An 18,238-nucleotide genomic window follows, 5' to 3' on the forward strand; every position below is an offset into this window, starting at 1 on the left:
CTGGTTTTTTTGCAACCTCGGTGCAAATGGTTAGAAACTCAAGCTTGACCAAAAACTGATCACTTCTGAAATATCGGATTGAAATTCTGACTAAGGAGACTTAAAAGATTGAAAAATACAGTTAATAAGATTGATAGTAAGTGAGGCTGATAGATCTTTAATTAGCAGGATCAAATGTGATGTTCCATAATGCTACCACTGATGTGTGAGGAGCGATGTTCAGAATAAGTTCTGTGAGAGCACTGAAGTAGGTGTAGCAATTAAATCAAATTCCATTTGTAAATCAAGTCAAAAGTTTAAGAAGAGTTTTATTCTGGTTAATGATTTAACCACAATTATTTGTTCCTTTTTTTTTTTCTTGCCGTTTATTCTACTAGATAACTTATTCCTGGTATGTAGATCTCTTCAAGCGCTGTTGCCAACACAATTTATCCTTGCATGATGCAAGTAGGATGAAATGTCTGCCTGGCTCTTCCCCAGATATCTTTGGGGAATCGTTGCTTATTGGCAAGCCAACTTAGGGCTCTTTGTCACATTCACAGACTTAATGTGGGATCTATTGCTATTTCACGTCTATTAAATTCGATTATTCTGGATATCAGTCATTTTGAAAAATTCAAAAGTGTTGGATTCCAAACAGTGTTGTACTCTGAAATGTCCTAATGTAGTTTTAAGCCTGTAAAACCCATTTTAACCAATACTAATAACAACCAATAACACACAGCTGAGCAGCAAGGTTTAATGCTATCAATTTTCTGTACCCATAAGACCTGGCAGGCAAAAGTTACACAAAGCTGGAGTGACCTGCTTGATGCTGTAATGCATTAGGACAACCTGCCATACTCTTTCTTTGGAGCAAATGGGATTACATACTGTGAAGTGTCCAGCATTGGCAGCGGATTTGCATCTAAGCCTCTGTAGTGCTTGGTGCTGGGTAACCCCTCTGTTATTACATAGATACCGGTATGTGATTTAAGCTATTGAAGATGAACTTTACTCTACATTACCTGGAGATGACTAACCCTAGTACAAAATCTGTTTAATGACTAATTGTCGTCTTTGTGAGAGTAGGGCAAGTAATTCACAGCTAGGACATGTGTCCCGCTCAGGCTCAGCCCAGGGAGCAAAATCAAAGTATTTCTAGTGATGACCGCGTGTCTGAAGTGGATGACTTCCTGATATGTGCTTACTGTGAAAACAGGCAAGTGCAGGCATGCCCTAACTCAGATCTGCTGACAGAGGTGTTAGAGTTTGCAGTATGGGAACGATTTTAGAATATGTCCTTGTTTTCATCTAACCTTGCAAATGGGTTTATTTTATTTACCTAGACCTGCTAATATTTGATTTTCTCTTAACTGAAAGCAAATATATGCCTCCAAATTAGCACGTTATCAGTTGTGAGGCTCATATGCAGCCTGATGCTTACTTTTCCCAAGCAGCACAGAATGAAGCCCTTGCACTGTTGAGTGCTGAATATTGTTGAACCTGTAAGATAGCAGCATGATTGACTTCTAAACTATTTATGCTGAGAAGTTCTCGACAGGAATCAAAGGCTTTTCTGATGTCGTGATGCAGTGTGTGTGCTAAAACTCCCCATCGTAGAAAATCCCGTGAGATACACTGAAGCTTTCAAAGATTGTAACTATATTCCCTTCCTTCTCTGTCCCACTCATGTCTCCCTTCAAGAAGATTTGTTAACTAATAGCATTTAGCTTTTTATTTGCATTTATGGATCTCAAAATCAGAATCTTCCATGTTTTTAGGATAAAGATCAAAATGTCTAACGACTGGTAGATCTTATTTGTTCTCATGGAATTTAATCTTGCGCTTCTCTTTCTCATAATTAAATTAGCAGGTCAGTACCTTTATCTAAGATTATAAAATAAAAAAATAATATATATATATATATATATATATATGTGTATGTGTGTATATATATGTGTATGTGTGTATATATATGTGTATGTGTGTGTGTATGTGTGTGTGTGTGTGTATATATGTGTGTGTGTGTGTGTGTGTATTAGGGCTGCTCGATTATGGCAAAAATGATAATCACGATTATTTTCACTGAAATTGAGATCACGATTATTTGACGATATTTATTTAACCCTTTAAGACCTACTATAGAACCAAGTCCACCAGAGCTCATATTATTTTTTTTACATGCTGTAGTGCCATTTGTGGGAGCATTTCAAGTTGCTATACATCAATACAACTGTTATAGCCCATATTTTAATAATATGTATGCATTAAGTCCATAGTAATTACATAAATTGCAAAAAAGTGCAATAAACTACAAAAAAAATTGAAAATCGCTTTTGTTTTGTTTACATATATTTCTACTTGGAGAAATTTAAGAGGTTTATCCCTCAAAACTTTAAATACAATAAAGTTGCAAAAAATAGTTTCCCACCACAGGAAATTTATTTTGAGTGTCTTCATAGTTTTATTTTGGAGATACAGCAATTTTTATATATTGCAGGAAAAACAAAAAACAATCCTATGATGCAAATTTGCAAAGAAAACAGCATGTGCATCATTTCACTGTGGGAAGTGTTATGAACAGCTGATAGGAACGGCAAAGCGTGTTTCTGGAATATTATGTTTTTGTTCCTGCAAGCGCTTTTTATGCAATTTTTGCAAAGCTATATGTGGAACGAAACCATGACCGAGGACAAGCTGATGGCATCAGATGTAAGTACAACTCCTCCGGTTTCATATGCAAAACAAATTATTGCGCTAGCTTACACGGTTCAGGTTCTACAGGGATTTAAAAATAGTTACGCAAAACGGAGCGTGCTGCTCTGACCGGCTTTAAAGGGTTAACAATGACTTTAAAAAAATAATATAAAATAGTGTGCAACACCACTGAAGTTTTTTTTTTTTTAAACTCTCTTTTCAACCAACAGCAGTCACTCTCCAAATAACTTCTGCTTAGCTTTCCGAGCTTCCCTCGGGTCCTCTTAATCAGCGGTCTCCAACCTTTTTTGCGCCACGGACCGGTTTATGCCCGACAATATTTTCACGGACCGGCCTTTAAGGTGTCGCGGATAAATTAGGGAGGGGCTAATAATCGGCTCAGTCATTTTTAATGATCGTTGAAAGCCCAGATCGTAATCGTGATTAAAATTCGATTAATTGAGCAGCCCTAGTGTGTGTGTATATGTGTGTGTGTGTGTGTATATGTGTGTATGTATATGTATATGTATATATATATATATATATATATATATATATATATATATATATGGGGAATCAAGACCAAACGACACCTCCGTCTCCTCCTTGTCTGAGCTCGCCACATTGGTGTCAGAAGTGGGATGATGGTGGCACCCCATGTTCTGACCCGAGTGACTTTTCCCCCGCCGGTCGTGACCGGCCGGTGCGCCAAAAGAAGGCACCTGGACATTTGCAGGACTTTGTGTGGGGCAATGGGGTCGTTGGGGACGACTGACCCCTTAGGTGGGGGGCTATGTAGCGGGTCAGGGCTATTCGGGGTTCTGTTTGTACAGTTATGTTTTGTTTATGTTGCCATAGTGACGCTGCGACGTTGTGTCTTTCCGGGGTCAGAGGGCGCCCTGTGTTGTTGTTGTTGTTGCTGTGCGGTTGCCGCGCTTAGCAGTTAGCTAGCGGCAGTGTTCTTCTGCAGATGTCAATAAACGGCTGTGCTCCCTGGCTAGCTCACGGGAAGCAAGACCAAACGACACCTCCGTCTCCTCGTTGTCTGAGCTCGCCACATTGGTGTCAGAAGTGGGATGATGGTGGCACCCCATGTTCTGACCCGAGTGACTTTTCCCCCGCCGGTCGTGACCGGCCGGTGCAAAAGAAGGCACCTGGACGTTTGCAAAGTGAAAGCAAAAAACAAGCGCAAATTCAAACGCGATTTCAATATGTCACATATTGACAGTGGCTCACCGATGCCAATGACATAATTACCCAGCTACATTTCCGAAAGAATGCAAAAGCATTGACATATATTTTTCCTTCCTACAATAGCCCGACGGGCAGGGCAGAGATAGATTTTGGTAGCCCGGCTGGAAAAATCGCTAACCCGTCGGGCTAGCGATTTTGCAAGCCCTGTGTTACAGGCATGGCCCTTTAAGGATGAAGCCTGATGGGAAATGTATTCGGGATGTGTGTAGCGGGATTGCCTGGTGTGTGTGTGAAGAGAGAGAGCGGAGAAGGGGAAAAAGTAACGGTTAGCTACAGAAGAGAGGAAAAGAAAATAAATAAAAGGAATATAATAACTCCCTCGACAGCCAGAGTTGTGTCGGCGATGCTCGCTGTGAGTAAACTGTTTCAGCCCACTGTACACGGTGTTCATGCCTTAGAAAAGAAATAAAGTTCAGTGAAGCAGTTTCCTACGCCTCCTTCGATCTTTTTGCTAGCGGAGTTGACCTGTATAGTAAGCTGTTGCCGGTGTTGTGCCAAAAAGTGATTGTCTGCCAAAAACTGATTTCCGGTATTTGCCAAAAAGCGATTGCTCATATTTAAAGTGCTATAAGTAACTTGTTGGGCTATAATATGTTAAACATATGTCAAATGCATCCCTTATGGATGACATAAAGTCATCTTGAGCCACAAACAACATTCGTGTAGCAAGATACAAGCCGCAATCAGTTTTTGGCAGCGACTTTTATATAACCTTTATTTATGCAGTAAAAAAAATCTCATTAACATTAAAAATGTATTTTGTAAGAGTAAGTTGGCCAAGAGCACAGCAGAAATGGCAGCAAATATTACAATAGTTCTGTAAAAATATTTTAAGTGGGGATAAAGGACCGGATTGGTTATAATGTAAGTACAAGTTGTAAAGATACTTAAAAAACAGATAATTTTTAATTCTTTATGTAACCCCTTTGTATCCCCTGTTCACCGAAGTCTATTTACGAACATACATAAAGATATTACACATAAAAAATACACAGAAACACTGGAAATCACTTTTTGGCAGACAATCACTTTTTGGCACAACACCGGCTACGAGTCAGTTACGGAACCTTCAAGTAACTGCCAGAGGTTTCCTTACTACGGTTCGGGGCCGCGGATCTGGCGCGGTAACACCTGTATCTGATTGAGGAATCACTCATCTTTGGAAAAGAGAGTTTATTACAGAGAAATGGCTCTTTCCAAAATAAAAGCTATACTATACGCCTCTTCTGGGCTATATTCTCAGCAGCATATTGTAGCGGGTCAGGGCTGTTCGGGGTTCTGTTTGTACAGTTATGTTTTGTTTATGTTGCCATAGTGACGGGTGACGCCCTCTCGCTGCGACGTTGTCCTTCCGGGGTCAGAGGGCGCCCTGTGTTGTTGTTGTTGCCGTGCGGTTGCGCGCTGAGCAGTTAGCTAGCAGCAGTGTTCTTCTGCAGATGTCAATAAACGGCTGTGCTCCCTGGCTAGCTCACGGGAAGCAAGACCAAACGACACCTCCGTCTCCTCGCTGTCTGAGCTCGCCACATTGGTGTCAGAAGTGGGATGATGGTGGTACCCCATGTTCTGACCCGAGTGACTTTTCCCTCGCCGGTCGTGACCGGCCGGTGCGCCAAAAGAAGGCACCTGGACATTTGCAGGACTTTGTGTGGGGTAATGGGGTCGTCGGGGACGACTGACCCCTTAGGTGGGGGCTATGTAGCGGGTCAGGGCTGTTCGGGGTTCTGTTTGTACAGTTATGTTTTGTTTATGTTGCCATAGTGACGGGTGACGCCCTCTCGCTGCGACGGTGTGTCCTTCCGGGGTCAGAGGGCGCTCTGTGTGTTGTTGTTGCTGTGCGGTTGCCGCGCTTAGCAGTTAGCTAGCGGCAGTGTTCTTCTGCAGATGTCAATAAACGGCTGTGCTCCCTGGCTAGCTCACGGGAAGCAAGACCAAACGATACCTCCGTCTCCTCCTTGTCTGAGCTCGCCACAATATTAAACATATCAGGTCCCCATAAGGAGAATCATGTGCTAACGGCTGTCTAAATGACTCAGGTAAAGTTTGTAGCATGCATGCTTGTTGTTTTTGTCTGCTTCCACTTGTCTTTGCACTAGGATGATGTCGGCGTAAATGTGCAGTCATATTCGTTGTGTTCCCACTAGTGCTGTCAGCGTTAATCTCGTTGAAATGACGTTAACGCCACAACACGGTAAATCTCCGTTAACGAGCTACCACTGCGTGGGGCTAGACGGCCAATTCAGCATTGCGTGGCACATCCAACATACTGTTTTACTTTAGTCCATGACGCGCTTACCTTCAGGGTCATATGTCACATGAAAACCAAAATAATTCCAAACGCCAGATCTGAATGAGGGTAGGGGAGGTTCAATTTGCCATGTTGCAAGGAGAGCTTAACTTCTGTCTCGCTAGCTTGCCCTGCACTCTTCCTTCTGACGATGCTGTCTGTGTTGAATGCTCAGTGGATCTGCGCTTGACAGTGCAGCCTAGGCGGAGTAGTCGAACGCAGATTCACTGAGCGCTCAACGCAGACAGCATCGTCAGAAGGAAAGCTGATCAAATAAATTACAAATTTGTACAAATGCGTACGGAACCGAAAGCACTGTATCGAACGGTTCAATATCAATAAGAGTATCGTTGCACCCCTAATATATATATATATATATATATATATATATATATATAGACCAAAAAGTTTTATTGCTAAAAATAAATGAAGGATGCCTTCAAGGTGGTGTTTATTCAGTATTTGTGCTGTAAACAGAAATCCTCTAGGGTTTGGTCATACAATGTATATCAAGTGTACAGTTTTTCAAGCTCTTCAGCAAGTATGCTGCCCTAGTCGTTGCTAAGAAACTTGCTACAGTTTTTACTGTGTGTTTACACTGTCTTGAGACTGTTCTCTATCTCATATGCTTCAATGTGATGTGATGGTGCTGGATACATGTTTAGAGTTGTTACTATACTGTAGAATCTGGTGTCTGTTTGATGGACATCCTTTGACGGATAACAACTCAATCCACTAATGCCTAAAACCTTTGCAAACTATTGCATATATGCACACGTACTCAGTTGCTCGCGATATCCGCTTGCTTTCATCACTTTCTCATTCAAGCGCTCTCTTTAAATTCCACCTAATAAGAAAATGTTGTCTTGGGGCCGTCTGGTCAGCTTGAACTAGGATGTCAGTGAGAACACAATGGGGCATAGCACTGACTTAACATCACGGTTAATAATTTACAGACCTGCTGCAAATGTTTCACAGCACATTTTTTTTCCCATGAGGAGATCACTTGTTTAAATTGTGGTGTGAATAACTGACTATATTCAAGCACAGCTCACAGAGTCCAATTACTAATCTCAGCAGATAAGCATTTCTGCTGTTATCTGGAGTTTTGAATTCAATTGAATGTGAGAACAGGGGCCACGCAAGTTGATGTTGGTCAGTGTAATAATAATGCATCTTTGTTCATATACAATGGCAAACTTTGAAACGCTCGGGATCCCTGCTTAACAAAGCATTTAGATGGAAATCAAGGTCAGATTGATGTTTATTTGTTTTGGCCTTAGGACCTGTATGAAAATAGCCCTCAATGAGGAAAAACTCCCACGAAAACCCCATCAACATTAAAGGCAGTTTGTTCTGTTTGTGTGTTGCTGTTTACCAGGGAGGCTTTTGATCACTGACACCCCCCATAGATAAAGTGAAGCATGAAGGCCAAATCCTGCCCCGCATTGATCTGAACAAACATCCCCCTCCCGTTGCCAGCATACACGCACACACGCACACGCACACGCACACACGCTGTCCTAATATTACCATAGTGTTAGTACTCTACAGCAAGATCAACAGTGTGTGACAACAGCTGTGTCACATTATGAATATTGCAACATCAATGGGTGCAGAGGTCATTATACGAATTAATTGGCAGTGGTGCTGTCATTAACGCTATCCAAACACGCCTATAGTTAATGCGAATGATCCGAAAATGTTTTATCTAATTGTTTATTCATGCTGTCCCTCCATTATTCGTTTTCAGCTTTTGCTAGTAGCATTAGGGTGATCCTGTGTGTAAGTTGCAGACAAGAGATTTTGCACTATTCTGTGAATGTTATTTCTTCAAAGTTGCCCTGCATTATTAATTTGAGTGTTAGTTTCAAGTTGCCTTGGGTACTTATCTTTGTGTTTTTACCCTCCAACCCTCTGTAATCTCCTATTACCCCCTCCACTTTGCCCATTCCCCCTTTGCTACCCTCCTCTCTCTCCCTCCCTTTTTTTCTCTCCCAGGCGAGTGATGCATGCTGCAAATGGTGCGTGCGTGTAGTGTGAGCGAGAGCCATTGGTGTATGCGTGTGCTTGTGTTGCGTGTGTGTTTGACTGTATGAGTGTGTGTGCTTGAATGTGTGTTGAGAGAGCGAGAGAGAGCAAGAGCGAACGAGAGAGAGAGAGAGAGAGAGAGAGACGGATAGACCGAGCCTCTAACACGGAGCATGCCTCTGCGTCCGGCAGCCGGCAAACATGAGCCACCGAGCCCTCCACGGCAGGACCAGCAGCAGCACACACACACACACTCACACACAATCACACACCCTCACACACACGCAGCAAACGGCAGCCAGGGGGCCAGCACTGACAGCAGCAGCTCCCGGGAAGAGGACAGTGGCGTTCCCGTTCCTCACGGTGTTCCGGCTTTCCGTCCCAGTGCAGAGCGTAGCAACAGTGCAAGAGCACCCATGGAGGAGCCAACAGGCAACACGGTGGTCATCCGCATTGGAATCCCAGACTTGCAGCAGACGGTAAGAGCTCATTCTGTAGCCAGAGTATAAAAGAGAGGTAATCTGCCTCTCCCCCTTCCTCTTTGAATAGGTGCTTTCTACCTCTCTACTGCTGGCTTTATGTATTATCTGTCCTTTTAAACATCGTCAGCTTTTAATTTTTCGTCTTTTCCGTCAGCTTCTCTTTATCGTTATCACCCATGCTCTTCTTTTCCCTTGTTTTCGGTTTTGGTTTTTTTTGGTATGCACACTTAGTAGCTGTGTTTGCTTGCTGGCTTCTGGGGGTTCCACTCCTCCCCTCCCCACCTTTTCCACTGTTGCCTCGCTAATAAATCTACCTCTTCATTAACTGGGCTTCAGCTGACTTTGACAACTGGCCACTTAGGGTGAGAATGGGGGTCTGAGGGAAGGGGGAGGAACGGAAAAGGCATCAGGGGTAACGGAGGCTGTGAGGTGATTGCAAATGCCCAAGAAGGCACGAGGTAGAGAATCATGACAGTTATACCTAAACAGTAAAACTTTACCTCATCATGTCGTCTTCCCACTGTGTTTGCTCTGTGCCCAGAGAGTATAACAGGTCCAATCATACACTGTTCCTCCACTAATGAAGCTGCAGTTTCTCTGAATGTGTAGCCTGTACCTGTGTAGTATTGCAGCCACTGAAAATAAAAGCAGAACCATCAGACTGTTGAAACCATTTGATCGCCTTCACAAGTGTGTCCATATCTGTATGTGATTGCTGCAGAGGGTGGTGTGAAACAGGACAAATGGGCACATAGTAAATTAGTTCTGTCATTCAGTTTTCAAGCTATCTCATTCATGTAGATTCAACAACATTGAGTAATGCAGTGCAGTGGAACATCTCTCACTGAAGTGTCAAGGTGCCATTTCTTTGAGGTTAACGGGGATCTTCAATTTGATTGCCTGGAACTGCACTTAACTGCAGAGAAATAGCATTTTACTGTTTGATTGGCTGTAAAATAAAACGTTCAGCTCAACATATCTTGACCCCATGTTATATGTCTGCAGCTATTGCTGCTCTCTCTCTCTCTCTCTCTCTCTCGCTCCATATATATATATATATATATATATATATATATATATATATATATATATATATATATGTCAGTAGCACATATAAGATCACACTATTAGACAAATGAAGTGACTTTCCTCTGGAATAACACATGACTCTGAGTCAACACTTATCAACTTATCTAGCCATTCACCTTCTGTTTCACATTAATACTCGAGATATTGTCTATTAATTGTAAAGCAAAACACAGATTATACCCTGGCAGCCATTCGCTACATACTTGTGCTCAGTTACTAAGCTTTTTGCAAGAAGTTAGGCTGAGTGTCCCGTTTCTATTCATTCTGCAGACATTGATGGCGAAGGCAAGAGGCTGGTGCTCTGTTTGTTGTTGTTGATTACCTCATTGTCGTTGGATACTTGGCTGAAACGACCCATTGTATCTTAGTGAGGCTCCAGCACCGAATGCCAGGAATAAAGGCAGGAAATAAAAGGAAGGCAGCTGAAAAGAAAGTAGAGAATTCCCCAAAGGTGCTATAGAATAGCCCTGTGTGGACAAAAATGTTTTCAAGCAAGCTCAAACTCAAAACTCTCAGCATGCAAATATGTATAATATAGAATAAGTATTTGCAGTTACATGAAAGAATACACACACACACACCTGGGCATGGTTTTACAAGCTTACACAGTTACACACTCAAACATGCACTCATGTTCATGATTCCTAATCCCATTGCCCGGGGAATTGCCTTAATGTGGTTATGTAACGTTAAGATGCTCCACGAATTATTAGTTTCAGTTTCAGTCACATTTAGTCCAGTATATGGATAAGAAAGCAAGAACACATATGGGATGACACAGTGATAGAGGGAAAGACAAACAGAGAGTTTGCCTGAAGTCTGACAGACAAACATAGAGGCAGCTGACAGATGGCCAGATTCTGACAGTTTGAATCTTTTATGGAGCAGTCAAAAGTGACTCGTGTGTACTCTGAGTAAGCAGGAGATTACACTAGAATAGTCTGCCTGAAGTAGGATTACACATCTCCTGCTGTGTTTCAAGCCTAGATCAGGAGAATGAAGCACCATGCAAAGATCATGCTGGGCAACATTTTCCCTTTTCTGCGAGAAATTAGGGTGGAGCACAGCCCAATATGCAGTAAAGCCAGAGTATAAAATAGTTAATAGTTCCTTCACAATTCCTTTCTCAATCTCTGACCTATTATGTTGAGTTCCCAGTATTTTTTCAGCCTAATTAATCTGAAGTAGGGGTATTATTTCTGGTGCTATTCTTGCATGTGAACTGTGTTTTGAGAATTTCTTCTTCAGGTCTGGTTAGGTGATGGAGTAAAATAAAGAGTGGTGTTAAAATTATGGAAGACAATTATGGAAATTAAGGAAGAAAATTAATGGATTTTAGTCATTCAGCTTGCAATTTATTCTAAGCAAGTCCATCATTACATAAAAGTACTGTTCAGTCTTTGGCAAACATTTAATCTCTAACTGTATTTTGGCAACAGGAGATAGTACAGTTGCATTAGCAGTCAGTACCACCTTTTGTTCGGTTGGGGTGTTTGGGAAATTATTTTTAAAGATTGTACTTTTTTCCCACCATAGGTATCATTTGGTATTCATCATACCCAGCTTCACAAAAATTCTATTTTTGTGATAGAAGCAAAAAAGATAGATTCCCAATACCGCTAATGGGTGTCATTCATCTCTCAAAAGAGAGGGAGACACACACGTAAATAGTCTGCCCCACTATTGCCTACCTGCTTTAATCCATCTTCTCCATTTATTTTTGTGTTACGTCTCTCAGTGCATCCCATTTCTTTATCCATTCACAGAATACATTTTTCTGTCAGATGCAGAAATCTGTCACGATTATGATGTTGAGAAAATAATTTTAAAAATAAACAAAAAACAAACAAAAAAACCCCTCAAGTCTTGTTATATAGACCTTTGGGTTTGAGGGTTACACGCAGTATGCTTTCTCTTTGAAAAAACATTTGTCTTGTGGAAGCTCGAGGTTTCAGCTCTCTTGTTTGTAACAATAGTTGCTGCATCTTATTGGGTCGAACTGAAATAGACATCTTGAAGGCCCTTTCATTGTCTCTGTGCATATTTTCCTGTTCACATGCTTGCATGTAGCAGCATATGGTGTCCCTCCTTACACTTTACATCCTTTTGTGCTGGACTTAGCACTTTGTGATGCCCTCTTTGTCTTTTCTGTTGTTTTTGAATTTTTTTCCACCTCTTCTGTCTGCCTGTGTAGTTGGCTTATAAGGTACCCTGTTTTTCCTGTCTGCTACTGTCTTGAACTGCTGTCTGAGTAAGTTATTTTCTGGAAACATTTGGCACATGTACATATGTAGGCTTAATATTTCATGAAAGACATTGTCCTTGACATTTTTCATTCTACAGTACTCTTCAAAAGTCTTGAGTCACCGCTAATTTCGTTATATTTTGCTAGGAAAATACAAAATAGGTGCAGCAATTTATTGAAGTTGAGGCAGTCTTAAGAAGTCTTCAGGAATAGTTCTCCAGGCTTCTTGAAGAGCATCTTCTTTGGATGTTTGCTGCCTTTTGTTCTGTTCTCTGTTAAGATGATCCCACACTGCTTCAATAATGTCGAGGTCCACATGCTGGGGAGTGTTCCATTGTGCGGTTTTCTCTCCATGGTATAGTTTTGCTGCATTGGCAGTGTGTTTGGAATCAATGCAAAAAAATTATGCTGTTGCCAATCAGGCAGATTCCAGACTTTACTGTGTGGTGTTTAAACATATGATTGCACTTTTCAGTGTTCCACCCAAAACCGATGGAACCCATTGAACCCAAAATTTCAAACTTGGTTTCATCACTCCATTGATTTTCACTCCAGTTCTTGTATAATTTGGCATTGTTCAGTCATTTCTCCCTGTTTCCCTTTCTTTAAAATGGCTTTTGCAAAGCGACCCTTCCACTGAAACCCTGAAGACATAACTTTTACATACTAGTAAAGTTTTCGTTTTGCTTTTTAGGCCTGCCCCACTTCTCCTTGTTCAATTTCCTGTGCACGACAAACCGTTCCAAGATAGACCATGTTTTCAGCTGACTGAGGATGGCTTAGTTGGTGCAAAAATCCAGCTTTATACCTGTTAAACTCTGTTATTTTTAGCATTTTTCTTTAAGCTAACTAAAGAAATTCAAAGGCTGCTGACAGGATGCTAGAAATAAAGTCACTAAAGATACTTGTCTGTTATGTGTAAATCCAATGCTGGTTCATCCCTGCTGTCTTTTTTGTGCTGTTGAAATTTTTAAAAAGTCTGTGCTAGTGACTAATTGTTCAAACGCCATCTCAATTATTCAAATTTAGAATTTTTATTAGTCAAAGTAAAAAATGACAGTTTTTGTAGGACTGTTAAATTTAATTTTGATCTCGTGATGTGGAAAATAGACTATAAGTTTAAAAATGTCTCTTCTCCATTAACCCCAAGGCTTGTCATTTTGACCTCACAATTGTAAATCTGTTGCTGAATAAATAATAGGATTTTTGTTTTCAAGTGGAAATTTCAGAAATTGAAAAAAAGCTAAAAAAAAAGTTCAAGTTGTTTTTATATCATCAGCGTCAAATTCTTTTCTTGGCCAATTTACCGAGTATATATCCAGTGACAGTTATGCCTTATGTCATTTTTGTACTCTGTGGAACATGTGGCCATCATGTTTTGAGTACCTGCTGTGTAGCCTCCTGGCAGATTAATCTCTTTTGTCCCTTTTGTGTGTTCTTGTTTAACTACCATCTGCCTGCATCGTCAGTCCAGATGATATTTTGACGTATTTCCAAATATGCAACTGTTGTTTTCCTTAGCCAGTAAGAGTGGGGACCTGTCGTTTAGTAACTTGTTAATCAGTACTGCTACCTGATTTACACTGTAGATTGGTTGAATGCAGGCTGCAAAATTTAGTAGCTGAAAAACAAATATGATTTCAGTTCTGTTATCCTGGTGTTACCCAAATTAACAGTTCTGCTGGTGCCTTTCTGAGTAGAGAAGGGATTTCCCTGTGTATCTAGTAAATTGGTGCGGGTGTAGGTGTGAGTGGTAGTCTGTCTCTCTGATGACCTGCCCTGGCTGTAGCTCATCTCTCACTCAGTGTCAGCTGGGATAGGCTCCAGCTCCCTGCAACTCAGTTGGATAAGTTGTTAAGAAAATGGATGGATTGAGATTTAGAAGCAGAAACCAAATATTAACAGACCTGGACTGAGCTCAAGCCCCCGAAAATAATTCAGGACTAAGAACGCAACTTTTCAGTCCAAATACTGACACAGACACCTTGACTCAAACGATCTGTTTCTTTAGTTTGTTTGTTTTTTATTTTTTGTCCAGTTGATACTATTGTTAAGTGTTTTTGTTTTTTTTGAGAAGGACAACCGCTGCCCAAGCAAAAACCTGTAGTGATCCCATATGTGTCAGGAGTATCGGAGCACTTGAGATGCATTTTTTCTAAACACCGGGTTTCTGTGGCTTTTAAACCCCAAAACACGCTGCGCCAAAAATTGGTCCACCCCAAGGATCGGGTCCCCCGACACAAACAGAGTAACATAGTGTACGCTGTTAAGTGCCAGGAGGATTGCCAGGATTTATAGCGGATGGCACAACACAGAAGAGCTACCTCATCAGGCCAGGACTCTGCAGTCTATTTACACCTACAGGCGAGTGGACACTCTTTCAAGGATGAGGATGTACACATCCTGGACAGGGAGGAACGCTGGTTTGAGCGCGGAGTCAAGGAGGCCATTTACGTGAAAAGGGAAAGACCATCTCTGAATCGAGGAGGGGGCCTAAGGATACATCTTTTGCCATCTTACAATGCTGTGATTGCAGCCATTCCCCAACTCTCTGTGAATGGTACTCATGGCTATAGGGCTTTGGAGTTGACGTCACGCCGCAATGCATTATGGGAGCGCAGCGCCATTTTCGGGGTCTACGAATCAAACCAAACACACTGTGTTAGAATGACGACTACAAGAAAGATGCTTAAAAGCGGCTCAAAAGAGAATGAACTGTATAGAGACCGATTGCGTCCAGAGGCGAAGCAGCGGTACTTGCAGAAAATAGCGTGCATTGGAAATGTGGACCCGTATGAAATACGGCCGTGGAGTAGAAACCCTGAAGACCAACCGCTATTGATGTAGCCTGACATATTCTCGTACCTTGTCTGTGGAGTCAGCGCGTACAAGTCGTCATTCAAGCAAAGGTAAGTCAGCTCGAGTACTGCGAGTGAAATGCGTTTGATTTCCCTGCAAACATTCAGATTAGTGCAGCATAAATTCATTCATGAGGGGAAATTACAGTGAGAACATGTGGAGGCTGTTAGGTGGATAACATAGTGAGTTCAGTGCATTGATGTGACACTGTCCTGAAGGATTGTTATTCTTTATGGTTAAAGAAATTGCACTAATTTATTCATATTTATTATAAATAATTCTAATTATACATCTTGCTTCCATGTTTGTATCTTGTGTCACTAAAAATACATTTTATTTTAATTTTATATATTGATCAATGACCTGCAGAATCTCCTTATCATATTAAGTGATTCATAATTGTCACTTTATGCTTTCTCCATCTCTAAAGTGATGACATCCTTGCATTACATCCTTTAGGTTCATTTTCTGCAGGCAGGTTTCTGACAGAGAACAGGCAGATTTAGAATATAACATGCAGCGTTCTATAGATGGAAAAAGAAATGAAAAATTACATGTATGTGCTAACTTTCTAAACACTTTGTTACATTTATGATAAAGTAGATTAAACACATTTATGTCTGCCTTGGCTCATTAGTTCTTGTCTTTAAATGAACTTTGTCTGTGTGTGTTTCAGGTCCTGCACTCTCAAAGACTGAATGAACCAGCATTGCAGCCATGGGTCACTGTGAGCATCACAGGGAAGGTTGAAGCCGCGCACTGCACCTGTATGGCCGGAGTCGCAGAGACCTGCAGCCATGTCGCTGCTCTTCTGTTTAATGTAGAAGCAACAGTGTTGATCTGTGGCACAAGGACTGTTACAGATGAACCTGCATACTGGGTTTTGCTGGGTAATATGACCAAGATACAGCCAGAGGTTGGCCATAAGATAGACTTCTCCTCTTCAGCTGCCCAAAAAAAGGCTCTCAATCAAAACATAATAATAATAATAATAATGGATTGGATTTATATAGCGCTTTTTAAGGCACCCAAAGCGCTTTACAATACCACTATTCATTCACTCTCACATTCATACACTGGTGGAAGCAAGCTACAGTTGTAGCCACAGCTGCCCTGGGGCAGACTGACAGAAGCGAGGCTGCCATATCGCGCCATCGGCCCCTCAGACCATCTGTAGTGACAGGTAAAAGGAGGGGTCCTCAAAACAGAAAAATCCCACCTGCTACTTTGGAGGAGTTGTCACTGCTATTGGATACTTTGCTGGAACACAGTAAAGCTGTGGGTTGTGGGAATGACCCATAATGTTTTATCTAGGGGTCTAGATTTATGCCTGTAGTGCACTGCCGTGTAAATAATTTGCATTTACTGAATATATACTGACTGAGTACCACTGTTCAAAAGTTGAATAAAGAAACAAACTAATTTTTGCCTCTTTTTTTTTTTTTTATTGAAACCACCTTATAGAACATCACATCAGTTACAATGTAGAATCCATGTCATTTATAGTTTTTACAAATGACAAAATGTTTACACAAAATCATGAGTGTTTACATGACATCACCCACTACTAACATTATTTACTGTATCTTTTGAAAAAATACAGCAATTTTAACAGCACAATACTTAAGAATATTTAACAGGAGCAGGTTTCATTTTTCCCTGGTTTTATTATCACACTGTTCACCAAAACGCAGCAAACCTTCACCATCTTATCCAGGAGGGTCACCTCTTCACCCTCACATGGAAGAAGTAATCTGATTGGCATGGTGGTATGTTTGAAGCAGGTCCCTTTTGTAGCACTGGAACCCAGTCACGATGTTTCATCCATTTCATAGGCTGGTTTGCTGCAATAATGCCAAATAATTAGCATCTCTATTGATAGAAGGTAGTTCTGCAAAATCACTCAGTAGGATGTTTGTTCTAATTTGCTATGACCGCAGAGCGCATAGAAAATAAAACTAATAGGCTATAAAGAGTGATATGAACATATTTAGAACTTACCGGAATGAAAATGTCTGGAGCACCAACAGATATTTGGAGATGGAAGAGAACTACACGTCAGCTCGTCTCACAGCTGCTATCCAGGCTGGACGCCTTCGTTTGGTAACATCGATACACGAGCTGCCTCATGTTGCTTCCGGGTTGGGAAAGAATTAAAAGATAAACCCTTTTCAAGCTTATTCTCTTGCCGGTCGTGCGATCGAACATTGCAGCCGACCACACAGCAAATACGAACCATGGCTGTTGTGTGTGACTTCGCTCCCTTTTCACTTGCGCTAGACCCCCAAAATGGCGGATCGGGCCAAAATCCTTTCCACGCCCACCCCCCGTGACATCACGCTCCAAAGCCCTATAGATCAGTGGGTTTGGTCAGTGGTCATGAGAATTTGCATAATTAAGATTAAGGAACTGACCTCCCAGCCCATTGTTCCTTCAGTGGGCTGGTTTCAGTCATTATGCAAATGTACTGTTTATAAGATTGGGGAAACCTGCAGTCAGCTGAGACTGAAGAAGTCACTTGGATGAGTGACGAAACGTTTCTCCCACAAAACGCTACGTCCAGATGAACAGTATTAACCTTTGGAGATATTGTTAAGTTTGTAAACTGTTAATTTTGTTAACTACCTTTTTAGAAGCGTTTTATGTGTCTGACAAGCTTCCATGTTCAACAGTAAGTTGCTAAGAGCATGTTTTGGCTCATTGGTGCTGAGCAGGTATTCTGCAGTGAGCTTACCACAGAAAGCAGAGGTATTACAAGCGAGAGTGAATGAAAACATCAAATTTGTAGCAGGATAGCTAAAATAAGCTATCCACAAAGCCAACCCTCGTGGTTGTTGCTTTAAGGTTCTTTTCTTGTATTAGAACTGTACTTGACCCCCCCAAAATTTAATTACTCTCATCTTTATTGCATAGCTTTTACATCTTGATGCATAATAATGAATGAAAATAATAAAAAGTCATCTAAACGTCACCCATCCACCAATATGAGGTGTTTGTTGATATGCTGTGTTTGGTTTTCTCTAAACATGGCACTGTGCTTTATGATTAAACCTCTTGGTCTCACCTGTCCAGAGGACATTGCTCCAAAAGTCTGGTGGTTTGTTCACCTTGGGGTGAATTTGGAACATCCACTCCTGAGAAGATTGGCAACTGTGTTAAATCTCGAACTCTGTTTCTGTAATTGGGCTTAGTTGTGTGTTGTTATTCATACGATCTGGGTTAGTTCGATTAGTTATTTCTTGTTGATTCAAAATAATAATAGTATAGACAATATATTAGTGTCCTGAAATGATCAACCAAGGTTATGGTTATTCT

The 18,238-nt window shown here is 41.2% G+C and overlaps 1 protein-coding gene across 1 annotated transcript in view; it reads left to right on the top strand.

Moving 5' to 3' along the window:
• Positions 1–18,238, top strand: part of shank3a (SH3 and multiple ankyrin repeat domains 3a) — a 255,418-nt gene that overhangs the window by 69,503 nt on the left and 167,677 nt on the right. The window contains exon 3 of the mRNA XM_085461600.1: positions 8,219–8,727. Within this exon, the coding sequence (XP_085317726.1) occupies positions 8,422–8,727 (306 nt within the window). The 5' untranslated portion in view covers positions 8,219–8,421. The remainder of the gene's footprint in view (positions 1–8,218; positions 8,728–18,238) is intronic.

The sequence above is a fragment of the Copadichromis virginalis genome, linkage group LG7 (assembly GCF_057382275.1).
Source record: "Copadichromis virginalis isolate Kocher_CV1m ecotype Utaka linkage group LG7, C_Virginalis_male_GT1.1, whole genome shotgun sequence".
Lineage (NCBI taxonomy): Eukaryota > Metazoa > Chordata > Actinopteri > Cichliformes > Cichlidae > Copadichromis > Copadichromis virginalis.